This window comes from Notothenia rossii, assembly GCF_949606895.1.
Source record: "Notothenia rossii genome assembly, chromosome: 2".
Taxonomy (NCBI): domain Eukaryota; kingdom Metazoa; phylum Chordata; class Actinopteri; order Perciformes; family Nototheniidae; genus Notothenia; species Notothenia rossii.
In genome coordinates this window covers 11,866,777-11,880,396 of record NC_136904.1, presented here as the reverse complement: position 1 = coordinate 11,880,396, position 13,620 = coordinate 11,866,777, and the positions used below count along the sequence as shown (strand labels likewise).

The following is a 13,620-nucleotide window of genomic DNA, read 5'->3' as shown; positions in this document are numbered from 1 at the left end:
AGAAAATGTGGACAGTCGCAGAAACGCACACTCCCCTCAGGAATCAGTTTCTTTGAAGACCTGCATCTCCTCTGGTCCTCATCACAGAGCTGTGAGAGTCCTCAGCAGCTCCCTGTGCTGAGTGGGTGTTTGTGTGTAACCCTCTCTGACCCTGCTCACTCCCTGAGGCCATCACTTAAAATAAGAATGTGTTTTTAGTGAAGTTGCCAGGCAGAATAATTAGTCTTTTTTTATCTGCATTGCTTTTGTGTTCATAAGCATACAGTCAGTTCTTCAGCAAACCTTTCTGTCCTTTTCTTCTGCTCTGTGATCCAGCTTTTATGATCATTAGTAAATATCACAACTGGGATTTTGACATTCAAAGTATTTCATATATTTAAATGACACCAATTAAGCACCAACTATTTTCATTATGCTCACTTTATGCAATCTAAGGTATCAGCCATTATTGTTGCAAATATGAAGTCATTTACTGCCATTTCCGCTCTGTTTGACTTCCGTACTTCCAGGTTATAAAAATGCATTGTAGAAGTGTGAAGTAACATCTCTGAACTTATCTGAGAAATGTGTGTTTTTTGTTTGAAGTAATGTATGCTTTTTTCTCTTCTCTGTCTCCTCTTTCTTCTTGCATGTTTGTTTGTATTTCGTCTTCGTGTTTCTGGTGTTGGCATGTGTCTAGGGAAATGGAGCAGGCAGGTCTTTCGGACTTGGAGATCATCTCGCAGCCTGTGGAGGATGAGAACCAGTATCTGGCTCCTCCGGTCCAGCTGGTGAGTTTTGGCTACAGAGATCTGCCCCTGGCGGCTCTGGACCTCTCGCTGGCCGGCTCTCAGCTCCTCTCCAACGCCGATGACGATGAAAACAGGGACGGGTGAGTGAAGCTATGATGTATAGTGAGCATTGTTCAATCTGACACATGCATTTGGTTTGTTTGTTTTTAATAAGATTTGGCAACTGTGATTGACAGACGTGATCCTTTGTTGGTTTCAAACAGCTTTTTCACAGTGACGGTGATTTGCTTCTGTGAGCTGTTTGGCAACAGAGAGGTGTGAGTGACACACTGGTGGTTTATTTTTTCGACTGTAGGTGACTTTTCTATTATCATTTGGAACAGGAACAAACACACAGTCAGTGTTTGTGCCAACAGACTGCTGCATCTTCTGAGCATTGATTTGTTTGAGGACATTTAAAAGACCTGACTCCCAAACACAACTAGACATCACCTCTGAAATCAAAGATTACTGTTTTCATGCCCTAAGCTTATCATATTCTGAATTTGTTATGAAACTAGACCAGATTTAGGTAACACATTAGATCTTAATAAAGCATCTCTGACCTCACTTTGTCTTTAATCAGATGATTCCCTATCTATTCTTGATATTCACTTTTACTCAGTGGCGAACCGTCAGGGCCTTCAAGGTATTCAGAGAACACCCTGGAACACTCAGATAAAACAAACACAAAATCGATTTAATTATATAAATAAAATGTAATAAAATGTATATAAAATGAATAAATGAGAATGGTATCTGTGTTGTTGATCTGTAATATTACAGTGTTACGTTGATTTGTTTGTCCTTCTCGGACCATGCACTACGTATTTCAGTGGTTTTGTGTTAGAAAAGAAAGCAACCAATCAGATCTTCTTCTGGGTCTCTGGGTAGATTATCCTTCAACCAAGGTATTTTATATCCTTGATAGAATGACCTGGCCGTTGCACTGAATGAGAGCGTACGTTTGGACTGACAGTTTGATCAACCAATCAGATATTGATTTGTAGCCAATGGGCGTATTCTTTGGGCGGCGGCGGGGGGTGTGTGTGTGTCTACAGAAGGTCCAGTTGTGATAGACACGGTTCACCAATGCTTTCACTCCATTGTCTTATAACAGATTTCACATCCAAGTGTTGACAATTTACAACAATGTCTTCATAAGAGCACATAGTAATATCTTGAAGTGTGATGACTTGCAGAGTTGGTGTTTTTCAGTCAACTTGTTCCTATGGTAACTGTCAATCACAGGATTTTCCTTTTTTACAGATGTTATCGTTAAATTCACCACGAGCCAACTGGACGATCCAGACGTCTGCTCAATTCAACGTCACCATTTTGTTTATATTAGAAAAGCATATAATTAAACAGCATCTATTGTCTTTATTTAACATACAGGAATTACAAATACAAATCAATGTATGTCGAGTCAAATGTATTTAAAATGCAGGATGACTGCTGCATCACCTGATTTAAAAATGACTTATTTCCTTTTGTGTTGTGGGACATTTGAATTCACTTACGTCAAAGATTGTTGGTAAAGAGTAATTACCTACATGCATAATATGAATAATGTGAAAAAGCTTGCGGATTTAAATTAGTATTCAGAGCTGGTCATCTTCGCCCTGAGGTGATTACACTGGCCCAAACATCAGACATAAGAACCGGGGACAGCAGCGGTGAGCAACTCGTTCTCACTGCTCCTTTATTAAAATACAGCTCTCCACGGAAGATACTGAAGACATGATTAATGCAAAACAAACTTCACCGTTCTTCCTACTGTCAGCAACATGGCCTGATATGATGTACAGCATACATAAACATACTGAGGAAAGATCCTATCCACCACAGATCATTTATTTATTTCACTGTTACTAAGTGGCCTCTCGTGTTAAACCTTTTTTCATGTTCATGTCGTCTTCAGTCAGTAATACAGTACAAGTCGATCCAGGATAGATGAAGTTTGTGCGAGCTGCAGGAAATATAGATTGTTGGAGTCCATGTCGGAACTCTAGTGACGTTATCTTTGTGACAAACACTTCATTATCATCTTCTTTTCGTCTTGACACTTAACAATGTGACTAACATTGGAATGGACATTTACCCAGGCAGAGGGTCCAGTGTTTCAGTAGCTTTAGAGACTCAAAGTCAGAAGATCTCAGCCTCTGGGGCTTTCTTCATTTCAATTAAAGCTTTCACCATCAGATTACCACCACCACATTATCGTAGTGAAAATGATTATTAATAAATGTTTGTACAAAAGTTAAAAAACGTGATGTTATTGATAATTTCAGAGGCACTGGATAATTTACAATAGGTGTTTTATTAATACCATTTTTATATTTATATGTATTTCATTTATAAACATCAAAAATTATTAATATTTAGATAACAAAATATAATGGAGTTATACTAAAAATGCTGCTCTGTTTGTATTTTTGCTCTATGCGCTGCAATCTCAAATTATTGTTGCAGATATTCAGTTTTCACATCCTTACTTACACATTTTATATAAGATCTCCTTCCTTTTTCCCTCCCTCTCCCTCTCTCTCTCTCTCTCTTCCTCTCTCTCTCTCTTCCTCTCTCTCTCTCTCTCTCTCTTCCTCTCTCTCTCTCTCTCTCTCTCACACACACACACACACACACACACACACACACACACACACACACACACACACACACACACACACACACACACACACACACACACACACACACACACACACCATCACACTTGCTTAAATGCCACATAGTATGCATGATTATCATCCATCATGTGTTAAGCCTCCCTCCCCAAGTCCTTGACTTGCTGTCCCCGTTGCTCAGTATTACGTCCATTTATCATTAAATGACAACCTCTGGGTTTTCCAGCGTCCATAAGTTAACTGAGATCAATTCATCATTTCAGACAACATTTCCGCCCTCTTCCCCCTGCCTGCCAATAGAGGCCTTTATATAAGTGACATTTTGCAGCGCAGGAGCCGATAATATCACACTCTTAATTTCTTAAAGTCTTTTGTTCAGTCTAACTACACATGCTGTCACTTTCAATTATTTTATTGTGTCTCACATGAGTGATCAAAGGCAGGCTGTGTTAGGTTGTACAGCAACACTTCCAGTTGTTTGATGTCATTCACGCAGTAGCTATGAACTCATTCATGAACTCATTCATAGCTACTGCAAATGACCAGAGACTGGTTTTGACTGATGAAGTGTGTTTTCTTATGACTTTTCTGTAACCATGCCTCATCACTCGACATTCAATTTTAGTTTTTATTATTCCTACTTTTTCTTTTCCTCTATCTGGGAACTCTATTAGTCTGGAGAGGGGTTTTATATTAGCCTCCACTGCACCACTCACATACAGATCAAGACTTGGACAATTAAACCCCTAAACTTTGAGTTTGAGAAATGAAGCGTTAAAGGTGAAATATAAGGCTAAAAAGGGGAAAACAATATTTCAGTCAATGGCAGGGTAAACTTGCTGTCCTTGATTTTTCCACTTTAACACGATTGTGTGACATTTTGGGATGGCATATGGATATGAGAACACATCACAGCTGTCCATTTGATTAGTCACAACATTAACAGATTCCCCCCCCCCCCCTGTGCATAACCTGCTCCCTGTCCGTCTTTCCATTCTGGACAGCAACTCTGATTCAAACCTGGCTCTTATCACAACTTCTCACCAGGATGCACGTAAACACCATAAGCTGTAGTACGTGATCCAACACACACGCCAAATCCATACACACTACCTTATCCAAGCACTCTGTTTGACACCAAATCAGGTCTCACTCCATTGGTTCCCTTCAGTTAGCCAGTCATGGCCAGAAACAGATGGACATCACAGACGCACCGTCAACAGTGGGCGGTGCCGACACTCACACTGCGCTTGTTTCACAGCCAGTACAACGCTCATGTGTCCTATTTCATATCAGGGTCAGTGATAGCATGTATTTCCATCCTTATATGCATTATAGATAGACGTGCGTATGTTTACTGTGATTGTCCTCGCTGTCTTGGGTCGGTGTTGTTAGGAAACATTTGGTGTACGGAGATGAATTATGCATGCAGTATTTCCTATTGTTGCTCAACTTGTGAAATACCTGTAAGGATAGAACAGAGAGTTGTCCAATAACTGGGTCACGGGCCTGCTGTTGTTGACTAATCAGAAAAGTAGACTACCAATATGTTCAAATTAGCTTGGGTGCGAGGGCAGAGACTAAAGTTCTTGCTCCTGGTCCCGAGGCAGAGAACTGTAAGATCCCGTGCTGTAAGAAGCTCTAACAACAGATTAACCAGTCACTGCGGTGAAGGTTATTTTACCAGTGAGCCCAATTTACTCAAACTGTGCTTAGTGCGATGGGGTCACTATTTCATATTCAAGTCATTAGTGTGAAATGTCTGCCTATAAAAATGCTGCCAGTGGGAGTTGTAAAAGTCATCATTCTTTCGTTTAGCTTTAATGAAATTCCATTTAAATCCACTGGGCATGAGCTCCAGTGATGTGTGTGCTACATCTCAACTCTCCATTAACCGCTATACTAATCCCTCACATTAATCAATATAACCCATACCTCTTAATATGTGATAATAGAGGTTAAATATCAACAACTCCTGTCTATAGGTCTAGCACCACATCAGGTGTTCTTGCCACATTGTCAGATATTTCGACAGAATACAGTGAGGACATGAGAATCAGCACTGAAAGAGAAAAACCGATAGAAGTGTTAAGGAAGAGATCTCTTTTGACATTAAGGCCACGTCATTAAAATCAGTAAGATGTAGCGAGAGAGCGTCTCACTGAATGTGTCCGTCAGCCTGCCGCCCATCCAGGACCCAACTCTATTTTATTCTGTGGATATCAGCACCGCTGGGCTTTCGGTGATTACGCCTTTGCCTCCATCTGCTCATTACCGTATCGATCTCCCTTTCAAACAGACAGCGGTCATTAGCTTCCTTAAATGACATTCACGATCACCACGCCCGTGCACCATCATCATGTTTTAGGACATGCTCCTGCAGCACCGGACGTGTTTCTCAAGTCAGCGGTTATAACTGTATGTAAGCACCATCAGACCCATATGTGTTTGCTTTCAAAATGCAGATAGGAAAAGCTGCAATGCATCTTACAGAGGGAAGTATTGCTAGACCCACCTTTAGGGAAATGGGGCAAAGGAAATGAACCTGTTTTATGGGCACGTGGAATGATGAAGTGAAGTTAAAAGAAGGCAAGACAGCAGCGATGGGAAAGAAATCCACCGACATGAAAATTAAAATATATGTAGGGTGAGGAATCTGTTAGCTGCTCTGCTGACTATACCTGGGAAAGTGGATTGCCCCACCACACCTCAGCCCCCACCGCACCCGAGCCTGCATTAGCTGGCTCATTGGCTTCCTGAGATACCGAAGGAGCATCGTGAAAAAAGCTGTGCGTTGGAAATGTTTAGGCATGCTCTGTAGTGATGTTTGCCAAAACGAGATTGCGCTTCTGAAAGTGAAAATGTCACACCCACGGTGGAGGTGTTTCATCAACATGGTGACGGCTCATTGGGTGAGGGGTGGAAGTTATTCCCACTTGCCGTTTGGAAAATGCATCGCTGTCAGCAAAACTTTTCGCATCTACCCATTCCAGAAAGAAAGTGGGAGTAAATGAAAAATATGCAAACTAAACAGATATATATTTTGTTGCAGGGTGTTAAAAGTGTACATCAGATTTAATGTACCAGCGTGTAGCGTACATATCAAAGTTATTGAACGAATCGGTTTTCTTGACGAGTCCCTGAAATTGAAACTGCAAAGAAAGAAAATCACATTCACATGTAAGAGACACTCACAGGCTGCATTTTGTTCTCACAGGTATACAGATTAGATGCTGAACAAACAGAGCTTTGCGTTATTATGGTTTGCCAATACTGTATGGTTGCGGTGTGTTTCATTGCAGGAAGCAAGCAGAGGGGATTAATCAAGAGAAAAGGCTCCTGTGTCAAGCTGCCACCGGTTGATGAAGCACCTACTGTCAGCCATGTTTGCATATCATAGCCTGTAGCATTGTGAAGGTGGAGCTGACCTTACTGCTATCTCTCGTATAGTGCGCTGCCCTCGCTTCACATGACGGCAAAACAGCCACTCACACACAGCCCCTCCCCTCTCTCTCTCACACACAGCCCCTCCCCCCTCTCTCTCTCTCTCACACACACACACACACGCACACGCACACGCACACGCACACACACACACACACGTCTTTGTGCATGCATGAACAGAAATGCAGCACATAGAGTATTTATACACAAAGAGAGGAGGAACAATGCCAGGCCTGAGAAGCGTTCTCACTGCACTACATAGTGCTGGTTAATCTAATCCTCTGTAATCATGGTTCACTTCATATTCCAGTTTATACTGCGCTGTCACATCTCATCAGGAACAATAGTGCTCCTTCATTGATGCTTCTGCACATTCAGATAGGCTCTTCTTTCTCACTCTTTCACCACCTTTTTACATATTTCCTGATTTTTATTTGGCTTCTCCTCCTTTTTCCGAAGTATCCTACTCTTATCTTTTCACACTCATTGTCTCGTCTTTTTCTACTCTTGATTACACACAAAGTATGCCTTATATAGCCAAAGTGAGCTGTAACTAAACGTAATGCCAAGAAGCAGCCCTTATCACTGTAAATCATGCTGTACACTCAGCACATCACACCGACCAAATATCCACCGGAGGCGCCTTCACGAGCCTAAAAGAGCCTCTCTGTTAACAGTCCTGTGGTGAGGGTAAATAAAGGTGGACAGCTTGGAGATTTCCAGCACCGTTTACTGTATTATTGCCTAACACTGTGTTCCGATCAGGAGAGACGTGGGCGACTTTGTGGGAGGTGGTTTTTCTAGCTAGCATCAGGGGGCAGTTGCAGTGTTAGCAGTTTTGGCGTCATGGTAAGTGGAGTGTAGTTATTAATAGAGTTGGGCCCATCCATCTTCCTGTCTAGGAAAATGCTGGGAGGACCAAGGTGGCGTGGGCTTGTGTTCAGCACTTTCATGGCCGCCCACCCTCTTCCTAGTCATCAAGCTGCTTTTGTTTGTTTGCTCACTTTTTTAGGTTGAAGGGTTCTTTTTGGTGCATTTCAGTATCTGTGTAGGCTGCTGCTGGTGTGTGACTTTTGTCAGGGGGTAAATTGCGTATGTAACAAAGGAGTTCACAGAGGGAGATTTGAAGGACCTTATATGCGGATTGTATAGATGAACTGGCTAAAAATAGTCACATGACCAAATACAAAAAATATTCAAAATCTTTAAATAGAGTTCCACACTATAAAAAACATCTATTTTGCAGGATCTGGAGAGATTCTATTTTTGCTAAGCATTTAAAGTCACATATTGTGTATAGGCTCTTTCCTATTAGAATAAAAAACTAAAACAAACGTAGGCAACACTATTCCATGTAGACATCCCTGAGTAATGACAATGACAGGATACCTCACAAAACTAGGCTTAACCTTAACCCTGTTTGCAGGACAACAGAACATAAGATAAAATGAAGCCATGAAAATCAGCTACTGTAAAATATCCCTTTTCAGCAGCAAGGCCCCTGACACTCCACAAGCTGCTGCACTACCAATTCAGCGGCTGAAAATATCTTGCTGCCAACGTCTGTGGAATGATGCACTCATAAAAAGGTTTAGAAAAGGTCAGTATGATGCTGACGATGTGATAAGGGATAAGGGGAACTAACTGGATTTATTATTGTTTGAAGGCAAGGTAAAACACCTGCAGAGATGCGATATCTCAAGTTGCCAGAGCACAAACCTCCCCCCTCTGCAGATACAAGTGCACACCTGAGCGGTGGAATGATGTCACCTCCCATCCCAGTGATGGGTGTGTGGCTGCCAGACGCAGAGACAGAAGCATATGTCGCTGATACGGCTGTTCCAAATGTGCTAAGAAGAAGTCCAGGGTTAGGCACCAACACCAGATGGTTCATCTAAATGTGTGGTGAGCAAGGAGGGGAAAGAGGAAACAAGTGCTCCTGCCCTCTGCCTCCCACCAGCTTTAGGCCAAGGGTCCAAATGTTCCATTTTGGAAAAAACGACTTTTTGCATTTGCAATGCTTGGAAAGTGATTTATGATGAAAATAAACATGGCTCTTAGCATATAATCACAACCATCTCTAGTCAATTTAGCAGAGGGCATATCTCTGAGACCCATTTTTAAAGGGACATTTAGTGTAAACACTTCTTTCAATAAGCAAAACCAAAACAGATTTGTGCAATGATTTTCTGTGGGTCCTTCACTGCACTTTACACGATGCAACTTTGTCATAAGGGGGGGGGAAAAGTCAAATGTTGAAGTCCTGCTTTCTGAAATATTGCATTCCCTCAAGGCTCTCACCTGGTCGAGACAATTTGGCCTGATTTAATTAGAGAGCACAGGAAGTTGCCTGAGACGGCGGCCGGGGAGTGACTGGCCTCCCTGTTATCTCCCAGGCTTCTTAATTCCTCTGCCACAGGGATGGCTGCTGGCCCGCGTGGTGAGGTAGCTAAATGCTCATCGTTAGTCGAGTAGATGTTTTCTGTCTGTCTTGGACAAATGAACATGGATGAACCTTTTACATCAGAGATTCTATAAGTGACGAAATAGTGCTCTTATGTCAGGATTTCGAAACGTGTTGTAATTTAGCCCTAAACCTACTCCTCTTTCTTTAATACGGCAATAGAAGAGCAGCCCACCAGAAATAAAACTAGAACTAGATTATAATTATTGGATTTTGCCATCACTAATTACTGCGTGAGGCATTATGTACAATATTCTTAAAATATATGGTGGTTTGGAAGCCAAAATCCACCAACAATCATGCAGTTTAACGTAACCCTAATAGTAACATTTGTCCATGTTTACACTTTGAAAAAACAATAATTCTAACTCCCTATCTTATCACTGAACCCCTGATGTAGTCTTTAAGAAGGTCAGTTAACGAAAATACATGAAAACGTATCAGAATGTTTTTTGTGCGATCTAACAGTGCATTAACTTCAATAAGACAGAGACATTGTTGTTATATTAAACCATGTTAATTGAGCACTGCTAGCTCTTTTCAACATAGGAATATTTGAACATCTTATTTTAAAGCATCACATACGGCCTCATTTTTCTTTTATGGTCCATGAAGTAAATACTAGTGTTTTATTTGATTTGCTGCATGTTACAGTAAATGATCTCAACAATGTCTTCTCATTCAGATGCACTCACTTCTGTCACTTCAGCTGAAATCTGTTACTAACTGCAGTAGAGTATACAGATCCAATCTGCCTCTCATTGGCTGAACACGTATGAATGCACATAGAATACATGCACAGAATACAAAATACAGCCACACAAACACACACGTGAACACACTGACCTTCCTGTCCCCTTGTAACATACAAATGAGTCTCCCCCCAGCGTTCCCACAAGGCTGCGACTGGAAAAGCTGAACACCAGTTGCCCTTGTTCATTGAGTCGAGGAACCGCTCACAGTAAACACGAGCCTCTATCTGCAGGTTAAATATATAAGTGAAATGCTAATCATGCAAAAATAGCAAGAACAAACATCCCTACGTGTTTTTGTGTCTTTTTCTGATTGTTTTATGTCCCTTTTTAATCATTTTGATTTTGGGGTCTTTTTGTTCCTCTTTGAAATAGTTTTAATTGGAGTATGAACAGTCACTTCATACAGAGGTTTTGATATTATCAAGCTAGCCATTGCCTTGTGGTTCCTTTCCCTTGCAATTTGCGCTTTTCTTTTTGGTGCTGTGTCATCAATATTTGTATTTGTATATTATTGGTTATGATCTGGCACCTGGTTGATATGTTTGTGGAGGTTAGTGCACAGAAACATCCAAAACTAAGCAAATAAAAAAGAAACAGGCAGGGACTCTACATGTATTATCTATTTTTTTATCCAGCACAGCATCAGTTGTTGTTTCTAGCATGACTTTGAGTGAAACTAATAAGCTGTTATGTAACTGTTGTCGCACATACACAAATGAACAGTTTAATACAAAATGTGCTTGCCTGACAATACTGTTCATGTTCATAAACACTGTAGTAATAATTCATGTTTTTTTTGCTATTTCTTAAGTACATTTTTCCAAAAGACGAAGGCCGCTCTATCTCTGAGCAGAAGTCTCTGCCTCAGAGATTTATATCTTGACTCCAGGGCAGGGCCGGCCCTAGACTTTTCGGGGCCCTAAGCGAGCTTTGGCTTGGGGGGCCCCCATCACTCTAGCGCGTGTTCTCACTACACACAACACGGAACCAACTTTTGTCTTATGATGTTAGCATAAGCACACATATTGTATAAATAAGCATGTAAACACCGTGGACCTAACCTCCTCTAGGGGGGTCCTCACCTCCTCTAGGGGGGTCCGGGGGCATGCTCCCCCGGGAAGACTTTTTTTTAAATATTGAAGTTAAAAGCATCAATCTGGTGCACTTTGAGAGAAAAATTAAGAGATCTATGGATACATCTCTCAACACCCATATGAAACAGAACTGTACACAGATTTTTCTTTATGGATATTTTACAAATCACTTAAACTGTATTCTTGTTTTGTCATATAGTATTTCATAACTGTTTTTCATTTATTCTCTCTGGCTGTCCATCTCATAATGTTTACATAGAAACTAGCTGTCAATAGAAATATCATTCAGAAGAATTATAATTTCTTGCAAAAATCTGTCACAAAAAGAGGTTGCATATTTAAATTCAGGTGTTGTTATGGCAATGTCAGTGGCCAAACAGCCACATTTACTGCTGCAAATACGTTCAAACATGCTGTTGACATGTAAAGCAGTGGCAACTATGCCAACATTTCAGCTGACTGTTTCTCAGAAATACTGTCACATAACATCAGTGTTGGGACTAACGCATTACAAAGTAACGCGTTACTGTAACGCAACCACTTTTTGCGGTTACTAATAGCGTTACTAGTTACCTATTCCCATTAAGTAACGCCGTTATAGTTACTGTGATTTAAATGGGTGTGTTACTGCGTTACATTATGTGATGGAACTGAACCGAATCTCCCTGCGGATGTAACTTACAGGCGAATACAGCGATGTCCTCTCACAGTACCATGGAAAAGTGAAAGTAACCAGAGAGGAGTGATGATTGGTTAACACGGGGTAACATTTCAGGATAAGCCAATCAGAGACAGAGTTGGGCGGGTCTTGCCTTATGGGGAAAATACACACACAAACACTTGCTAATGCTAACACACACACACACACGGCAACGCTCAACACCAGCACACACACACACACACACACACACAATGGCAGATGCAAGTATCAGCGAGAGCAGCAGCACATTTACAACTTGGAGATATAACCACTATTTTCAATTTGTGGGGATAAAGGATGCAAAAAATATTACGGTCAAATGTAAACTGTGCGCAGGACAGAAAGCATTGTCTTACTGTGCCACAGAACAACACAAACATTTGTATTTGTATTGTTATTATTTTTAAAGTAAAGTAACTTGTTACTAGTTACTTTCACAATTTAGTAACTAATAAAGTAACTAGTTACTTTTTTGAGAGCAGTAACTATAACTATTACTAGTTACTTTTTAAAAGTAACTTGCCCAACACTGCATAACATCCATATATTTCAGTGCTAGGTTGATGCTTAGCTAAGCTAACTGTGAAACACTTTAACTGACAGGACTCCGGATCAACTGTGTACTGTAAGGTAGCTTCTAGCTTCATGTCGAACAGTAAGTCAACATTTTCCAGAGAGCTTTCTTTGAAATCACCAGGTAACGCTAAAAAACATTACATTTAGATTATATGACAAAGCGTTTATTTAATATATCTGGCTAGCTATAGCTACTTGCCAACGGTTTAGCTTACCCCCGCGATTCAAAGTAACGTCAACGTAGCTGTAATTTATGCTTTGCTTACATGTTTGCATAACTTGGAAGTTTACTGACATTTACATACCTTGTTCACCTGGCTCAAGTGGTGGCTCTGGGCTTGTTGTGTGAGCCACCACTTGAGAATTGTCGTATTTTTTAAGAAAATGTTTTCTTATGTCCATCTTCAAAAACTCTGAGTCCGACTGAAAGTTTATTTTAAACATTGTCAAAGCTCACAGGATAGGTACCTAGGATAGGTAGCCAATAAGAGAGATGTTTATTTCCATTCAACTCTCTGGTTGGTCTGGTGTCTTGCCTCTGTTGCATTCACTGAACACGGAAATTACAATCCTGCCGTCCTCTCTTGTGTCATGATGAGGTTCAGGTAAAGCACGGTTAATGTATATTATTGACTCAATAATATAACACATGACTTTGAGAGTAGGCAATCTAGGCATATTAACACAATTAATTAAACATACTTATCACGGCGACGGTGTACTGAGATTTATTTATTTTTTAAATTAAAAAATGTAAAAACCATTTTTTGCTAGGGGCCCCCTAAGCGGCCGCTTATGTCGCTTAATGGGTCGGGCCGGCTCTGCTCCAGGGTCAGTCAATTATTCCTTTGGTTCTCATTCATAACACTCCGTTCGATGTCTCACTATGGGATGCGCCTCAACGCGTATGCAAACAGAAGCATCAATCTCATTACGCCAATCACGATTGGCTGGTGATCTTGACGTCTACGTCAGGGAATCCACCCACCCTTTAAGTAGCTTGCGCTACGTCGCAGCGTCATTCAAACACCTCTTCTCGCTTCAGAGCACATCTCGAATATCAGTAGCCGGGCTAGCTTAATGGTCCACAGACTGAACCCAAGCTAACATTCGGTCGATGGGCGCTTGCCGGTTACTTTTTTGCTTTGCAGAAGAACTTAACAAATATTAAC

The 13,620-nt window shown here is 41.0% G+C and overlaps 1 protein-coding gene across 1 annotated transcript in view; it reads left to right on the top strand.

Annotated features, from left to right (window-relative positions):
* The window catches only part of LOC307028370 (transmembrane protein 266-like), a 53,340-nt gene that overhangs the window by 12,936 nt on the left and 26,784 nt on the right, over nucleotides 1–13,620 (top strand). The window contains exon 3 of the mRNA XM_079663324.1: nucleotides 680–871. Coding sequence (XP_079519450.1) covers nucleotides 680–871 — 192 coding nt within the window. The remainder of the gene's footprint in view (nucleotides 1–679; nucleotides 872–13,620) is intronic.